The 8,349-nt window shown below is 42.1% G+C and overlaps 1 protein-coding gene across 1 annotated transcript; it reads left to right on the forward strand.

Moving 5' to 3' along the window:
• Positions 1–5,882: 5,882 nt before the first annotated feature.
• LOC117524719 (olfactory receptor 6N2-like) lies at positions 5,883–6,817 on the forward strand. The gene has a single exon (XM_034186533.1). It carries the CDS (start codon positions 5,883–5,885, stop codon positions 6,813–6,815), a length of 933 nt encoding a protein of 310 aa, XP_034042424.1. The 3' UTR covers positions 6,816–6,817.
• The last annotated feature ends 1,532 nt before the right edge of the window (positions 6,818–8,349 follow it).

An 8,349-nucleotide genomic window follows, 5' to 3' on the forward strand; every position in this document is an offset into this window, starting at 1 on the left:
TCTTTTAGCTTTTTAGCACTGTTGTCACTTTGTCTTGTTCTGTGTTTTGCTGTGTGTTTACCAAACGAGATGACTCATTCACTGTAAATGAATTTTACCCAAGGGTATAATAATAAATTGAATCTGAATCTGAATCCCATCAACTGAACCACTGCTGCAGGTGCTCACAGGCTACGGATGGGACTCATTTCATTCTTGATATTCCGGCAGAAATTCTCCCCACGGTCGGAATTTGTTGTCCCATGATGAAAAATATAGCGTTGTTGGTGTGTTGTTGTATGTGCTGCACATGAGCAAGTCATGCAGAACGATGGCGAAAGGCAGAGTTCAAAACAAGCAAGGAAGAAAAGTTAAGATGATCATGAACAACAAGATTATACAATGTGAGAATGTTTTATCATTAACACCAACATGGCGAGGAAGGGTTTTCAGAATAATTGTGAGAATCAGGGTACAGGGCGCATTACACACTCTGATCATTAATGTGGAGGATTTGGGGCACAACTACATGGTTCCACAGTTTTTGTCTCATACACACATTAAATCAGGTGTTGAAGTATTGTGAAATGTTGCACATCACTGCATGCCTCTCAAAAGCAGCCATCTAGTGGTCTGGCTTCTGGTATTTGTGTGTAGAAAGAAGAAGTGATCCAGGCATGTACCAAATAGCACAAATTTCCCGTGGGTAAAGGAGAATGATAAATGGACTGCAGTGCTTTTCCATCTATAGCAGAAGCTCAAAGCACTTTAGACTAATGCCTCACATTCACCCATTCACACACACACTGATGTCAGGGGGCGCTCACTACACACCAGGAGCAACTTGGAGATTAAGGATCGTGGTCAACAGCCTTAGGCCTCGCTCTCACCGCCTCCGATCAGCTTACCGAGTCTGCAGGCTCGGTAAACGCCGCAGCGGGCCACTCACACTGCCCCACTGTCTGCTGTGTGGAGCTGCGGCCAACTCCGGCAACAGGTCCAGAGACCACGCACGCTGTTTTGATGCACAGCGCTCCGGCAGCCCACAAGGATAGACTTCTTGCGGAAAAATCCTCAGCGCTGCAGGGTTTCAGTAACTGCAGCCGTAGAGCTCTGTGGCCACTGAGAGAGGTTTGCATCTTTTTAATGATTTGGATTCTCTGCGGGTCCCGCATCTGTACCCCGCAACGGTAACACCGGAGGCAGTGTGAGCGAGGGGTTTGTGATCTCCCAGCAAGACAGGGATTTGAACCAAGGATCCTCTGGTGTCAAACCCACTGCTTAACAAGAGAAGACCATCACTGCTCAGTGAAAGATATGACTAACAATTGACAGGTAATCTGTGAATCAATGTTTGAAAGTTTGTGTTTTTAAGAATTACACATATATTAAAAGCAAGATGATACAATAATGGAAAGCAGTTGAATCACAATAAAAAAGTTTGTTTATGTTTGTTGTATTGTACAAAGCTCTGTTTGTGAATACATTAAGAGGTTTTACTCAGATGGAAAATTCTGGAAGAACATGACCTCATAGGGTGTGAGGCCTCATCTGCAATCTAAATCCCCAATGGTAAGCAAATTGATGCAAAAAGTGGTAAACAGGCAATTTTTTTATAATTTGGAAAATGTATCTTATTGGCTAAAAAGTGTCTGAATTTATGAATAATCAAACTCATAAAAGACAGTTCCCAGGCAATGCCCAGCTTAGAACGCCAGACCTTTATACCCACGTAACATGTAGCCAGAATCACGCAGAATGGCATCAGACTTATGAATTGGTGCACATCCAAAAGGTGCCAGATTTCAGTTCCAAAACATTCTGACAGCTATCTGCAGAAGTCGACACAGTTGGTCAAAATCTGTCGGGTTCCTAATTTTCCGAATTCTCCGGGTGTCATTGAGATGGGACACCTATCGGACAGAGATCCATGTGTTGTTATCTGAGGACCATCGAACTGCAATTTACATATTCCGATGGCGGCTAAATGAGATCTGAAATGATTTGAGCGTACACGAGGGAACCTCGAGATAGACCTGGCACAGTATGCCTGCCGGTATGACCTGCAGTCCCACGTATAATAAGCCACGTTTACCGAGTCTGCGGGCTCAGTAAGCGCCGCAGTGGGCCACTCACACTGCCAACTCGAGCAACAGGTCCAGAGACTATGCTTACTGTTTTGATGCGGAGCACTCAGGCAGCCCACAAGGATAGACTTCTTGCGGAAAAATCCCCAGCACCGCAGGGTTTTGGTAACCACAGCCACAGAGCTCTGTGGCCACTGAGAGAGGTTTGTATCTTTTTAATGACTTGGATTCTCTGCGGGTCCTGCATCCATAACCCCCAAACGGTAACATCGGAGGCAGTGTGAGCAAGGGGTAACACGGGCAGCTGCCTCTCTGTGCTGCGCAGTAACGCGTCATTACGAGCTGGACGGATCTCACATTGTAATAAATGTCCACCTTCTAACTCTGGAGGAGATATAACATGATCTTGTGGCAGGCCATTACACCATTACTAAACATGCATCTTACATGCATCTTACCTCCAGCAGTGGTCGAGGAGTGTTTCACAGCGCAGACGAGGACATGAAACCGGGACAGCAGCCTGAGGTTATAATCCTCTTACCCAAAAGAAAAAAAATCCATGTGATAGTCCAACCATTGCGGTGTCCAGAGTTGCATTCTGCTGCTGAAGTGGGCAGACAAGAAAAAAGAAAGTTCCTTGGAAAGGCTCCGTCTGAGGGACTGCATGGCCCACCTGCCAGCAAACTTTGTGTGAAGCTGTCCACTTGTCCACATGTGCCCTACCCTGCACACACGCTTAGTGGCCCAGGCAGTGTTTTGCATGCACGCAGGCACGCACGCACGCACACACACACAGCTGAGTGATAATTACAGCCCCATGCTGTAATATCACGTGCGTGTGAGGAAAACAGTGCTCCATTCTGCCCTGCAGACATATGGAGATTGGGCATCTTCAGCGCCTTTTATTGCCGTCTGACAGCAATCTGTGCCATCTACCTGCTGTCTACATACGCTTCAAATGCCATCATGCAGGTGTGGATGAGGCAGTCTGGATGCGTTTGGACCATGGCTGGGCAAGCCCCTTTTCCTGCTGACTGTGTCGGATAATGGCACTATTTGCCTTGTCGGAATGGCTCCTCCACATTCTTGCTATGTGTGATGGGGGCCTTAGAGGGACAATGAAGCCAAGAAGACTTTCAAGCCTGACAGCAAATCCTCAAAATTCTGTGCAGAAAAAGCCTCTGAAAATTACAATTTGACTCTTTTACAACAACGAACGCTGAGCCATTAATTATACAGAAAACAAACACAAACACAAACGTGCTGATGCAAACAGCTTAATGCTAACTTTAACATTGAAAATGCCATAGACATGCTAACACGTTAGCATCAGTCCTGTTTTTAAGTTATAAAATACATCTATCAACAGCTTCAGAAGACCATAACAGGTCGGTTTAACATAAAAATATTAAATATTACTCACAGACATATGCTCTTCAGGGTTTTGGCGGGGAAAAATTAGGTTTAAAGCGAAATAAAACAATCAATCCATGAATCATACATTGAAGCACTGCTTCGACCTGCGAATCACTGCTTCGATTGGTTCAAGGTTCAAAGCAAAGCCACGCTGCAGAAAAGTTGATTACAGACCCGCTGCAGGTCTGTAATCAATGTAGAGAAATTATCATTTTCCTGACAAACACCCCACAAGTGCGCAACTGCAAAAAAAGCCTACCGGACATGCCTCATGACAAATTGGCCTGACTTCGTTGCAGTCACTAGTAATCAGTGGTGTCTCTGGGGAAAACACAACTTTTTTCGTGTGTGTGTGTTGTTGTTTTTTTTTGTAACGAGTAACGGCATGGCGAATAGAAAATGTATCGGAGTAGAAGTATGCAATTAAGGTCGGAAATGTAGTGAAGTAAAAGTGAAAGTAAGCTGAATTAAAAAAAACTCAAGTAAAGTACAAAGTCTCCCAAAACGTACCTAAGTACAGTAGTGAAGTATTTTTACTTCGTTACTATACAACACTGGATACAGGCCAGTATATTCGTGAATAAAATTGGAAATGGGAAGACCTCAGAGATAGAAGACAGATATAGCTTGTTGGACTGAGTCTCTCTGCCTATATATTAACAAGAAACCTACTCCATAAACAATATCTGAGCTGATTAATATCAAACATATTATCCACTACACTTAGCGAGGACTGTAAATTTACAGGTATCAAAACACTGGTGTGCTGTTCCCGGGTCATTTCCCTGTCCTTCTCTCCCTCCTCAGTGGGCCACACCACTATCCCTGAGGTTCTCTGTCTTCTTTGATATCTGGTGTTTTTTGTTTTTGTTTTGTGTGTGTGTTTATATGGTTTCGGGTTCTTGATGTGTTGGTGTCCCTCCCTCACTGCTTTCTTTACGTGTACTGAAGACTGCATCAGGTGACCACACAAAAATACAGGTAGTAAATGCACTCAAAACAGAGTGAAGACGGACTGTAATCCAATCAGCTGAACGACTTCTGCAGGTGCTCACAGGCTACAGATGGGCCTCATCATTTCATTCTCGACATACAAGGAGAAATTTTCCCCAGAGTCACAATTTGTTGTCCTATAATGTAAATGATAGAGTTGCTGATGTGTTTTCATTTGCGCAACATGTGAACAGTCACAGGATGATGGCGAAAGAAAGACTTCAAAACAAGCGAGGAAGAAAAGTTAAGATGACCATGTACAATACATACAATGTGATAATGTTGTATTATAAACAGATCACCATGGTGAGGAAGGTTTTTCAGAACGACAGAATAATGTGTTTCCGCTACATGGAGCAGAGAAACGGTGCACAACCCACTCTGATAATTTGGCTAAGTATGTCAAAGATTTGGGGCACAACTGCCTGATGGCTTAGTATGATGCACACAACTTTGGTCAGGTATAAAAGCAGTTGGCAATGTTGCACATTGCGGCATCCAACAATCCATGGATATGCACTCAGTCTTAGAGAGCAACCATCTAGTCCAGTTCATCTGTCCATCAGTTTCTCAAAAGCAGCTGTCAGCAAGCTGTCAGAGCCAGGTGACATTTGGACATCTCCGTGGCCTTTTCCACTTCCTGGGGTCCTCAATACACAATTGATACTCCTTATCCAAGGCTTTCAAACAGGGGCGCCGCCAGGGATTTTGGGTCCCATGAAAAGAAAGCTTACTGGGTCACCCCCCCATATTATTTTGTCATTATTATAATTTTATTAGGGGCCTCACTGGGCCCCTGTCAATCATGGGCCCTGAGAAATCTTCTCCTTATCCTCCTCTTTTTGGCAGCCCTGCCCTCAAATTAACTGCTCATTTGATACAAAGTAATTCCAGCAGAATCCAAGGATCCTTCAGAGAGTGTGAGTAACAAAGGCCACCAGTCATCACATGAGCTCACTGGCTGGAATCCAAGTCAGAAACCCGTTCTGTAAGACTGAAAGCACAAGGATCCTAAAGAACAGGACCTTCATTCTATGGAATAGTTATTGGCATCACCAGTCAAAATGTGCACCGACAGTACAAGACGCATTTCAGTTGTCAGTCCTGTTATTACAATTATCAAAGTCACCTTGATGACACTGGCTCACAGTGGAGATAACGTCACATCATCAGAAGTTGGTTGCTCTTGGTGAAGATGTTAATTGGATCCACAGAGGATGATTTGGGCTCAATAAAAGCTTTACAGAATCAGTTCACTTTTAGAATGTTGCTGGTAAAATGTGAATATTTCAAGGTCATGTAAGTATGAATGAAACAGAAACCTGGTGATGATTCTGAATATTTAAAAACAGTTTTAAATTACTGTTCATATGTTCATCTCATCAGCCTGTAGAATAAAAAACGATGATGGATGGGGAACTAAATGTAACATATATAACACTTAGTGGTCATGTTGAATTACACAAATACAGGTATCTTTATTTTATAATTATGTTTATTGCATATCTTCTAATAATCTGCTGTAATTCTACTATTGTTTGTCTGATCTACGTTCATAAAAACCTCCATGAACCAATGTACATTTTCATTGCAGCTCTGTTGATGAACTCAGTTCTTTTTAGTTCTGCTCTTTACCCAAAGCTTTTAATTGATTTTTCATCTGAAAAACAGATCATTTCATATCCAAGTTGTTTGTTGCAGTATTTTTTCTTTTACTTTTTAGGATGTTCTGAGTTTTTACTCTTAGCAGCCATGGCTTATGACAGGTATGTGTCTATATGTAAACCTCTGCAGTATCACACCATCATGAGAAAAACTAATGTCATTATCGCTCTGGTTTCAGCCTGGCTCGTGCCAGCTTGTCATTTTCTAACAGGAGCTACATTGATTGCGCACAGAAAATTTTGTGATTTTACTCTGAAAGGAATTCTTTGCAATAATTCTATCTTAAAACTTCAGTGTGTGAGATCAACAACAATAATTATTTATGGGTTGTTTGTTTTATTCAGTGATGCAATTTTTCCTGTATTCTTCATACTTTTTACATACACAAAGATTCTTTCAATATGTTACCAAAGTAGCGCTGATGTGAGGAAAAAAGCTGCAGAGACCTGTTTACCCCACCTGCTGGTTTTAACCAGTTTTTCATGTTTGAGTCTGTATGATGTCATTGTGGTTCGACTGGAAACAAATATTCCAAAAACTCTGAGTTTAATTATGACTTTGCAAGTTATTGTGTATCATCCTCTCTTTAATCCACTGATATATGGACTAAAAATGAAAGAAATCTCAAAACATATCAAAAGGCTGTTTTGTCAAAGAACTCTAACTAATGCTTAATGTTATCTGCAATAATATTTGTTTAGTCTAAAATAAAAACAGACTGATTCATTTCTGTGCTATAAATAAAACACCATAAAGTCGTTCTGTGTGTGAAACCAAACTGAACTACATTTACATTTCACAACCCCTCAGGAAGACAGCAAAAGAAAAACCAGAAACCCAAAGAGTTGAATTATGTTCTGCTACAGAAGGATCTGCATCACCAAACCTTTCTGTCCAGTGACCTCGTGAACACAAACTGCAGAGACCATAAATCTCTCAACAAGTTCAGTGTTTTCACCACATACATGTGACTTCCAAGACCAGGAAATCATTGAAAAACTGGATCTTAGTCCTGATCCAGGACCACTGCCCCAACCCAGACACTTCAATTGCTCATTTCACTTTTAAAGCTGTGTTACTGGTGGTGTTACAGTAAAAAAAAATTGTACGATAGCGTCACCAATCACAACCACAGAAGCCTGTAACATTTTCAGAGTTTTTACTGATGTCTTGGTGGCTTCCCTCACTGGTCTCCTTTTTGCACAGTCAATCACATTTTGATAACTGCCTACTCCAGACAAATTCACTGTGCAGTGCCAAATTGTTTGAAATAATGATTGATGTGAATCAAAGACACACACAGCGGTTTGGAAATGTTCATGTATCCACGCCCCGACTTCAGGAAAACCTGGTGTATTTGTCTCTGTTCACAAGATTTCACAATACAAAACTGGTTTATTTGCATCTATTTCTTTATATATTTTAAGTTGTGTACTTAAAAAATAGGGGTGCTGGTAATTCTGACCATGAATATAGGTGGGGGGGGGGGGGGGGCTTTTTTTGGTTGCTGAGATTGAAAAAATTCTAAAAACAAAACAAAACAAAAAAAGCCCCCCAAAAACTTGGTGTTCTTTGTAAGACAACAAAGCTCAAATATGTTACTGCCTGCATCCATACTGTTTTCTAAGTTCATTCAGTCAATGCAGTTTCCTAAATTTTACAACTAAGAACTTCCAAGTCATCATGAATGCAGCCTTAGTGTTAAGCTGTTGACAGGCCGGGAAGTCACGGCTTCAACATCAAAAGACACTTCAACACCGCTCTGTGACTTTTTTGGGAGAAGGGGTGGGCAGAAAGTTTCATTTTTATTACCAACAGTAACAACGGTATTCTACAAGTTCTATTACGATTACCCACTATCCAAAATAAAAGTGCAAAAACGGGATGAAACGGCTTACTATGGCTTGCTTATAAAGTGCAGACAAAACAAAAGTTAGGGGCTCCACCCGGCTGTGTCCTCGGCCAAAACTGCTTCAAATTTTTACCACGATGGAGCACGATAAAAACCAGCTTCAAGCTGTACTCACTATGACTAACACGTTTAGGGCCCCTTCACACATAGTGCGAATACATACAACTCAGGGCAACTCACGGCGGTAGAGCTCGTATGAGCGTATCACGAAACATCACACGGACAGGCAGGCATGCATGATGCCGGTGCGATGGTTCACACACACACACACGTGTTGTGGGGGGAGCCAACACTCTG

Source organism: Thalassophryne amazonica, chromosome 14 (genome assembly GCF_902500255.1).
Source record: "Thalassophryne amazonica chromosome 14, fThaAma1.1, whole genome shotgun sequence".
NCBI classification, from domain to species: Eukaryota; Metazoa; Chordata; class Actinopteri; order Batrachoidiformes; family Batrachoididae; genus Thalassophryne; species Thalassophryne amazonica.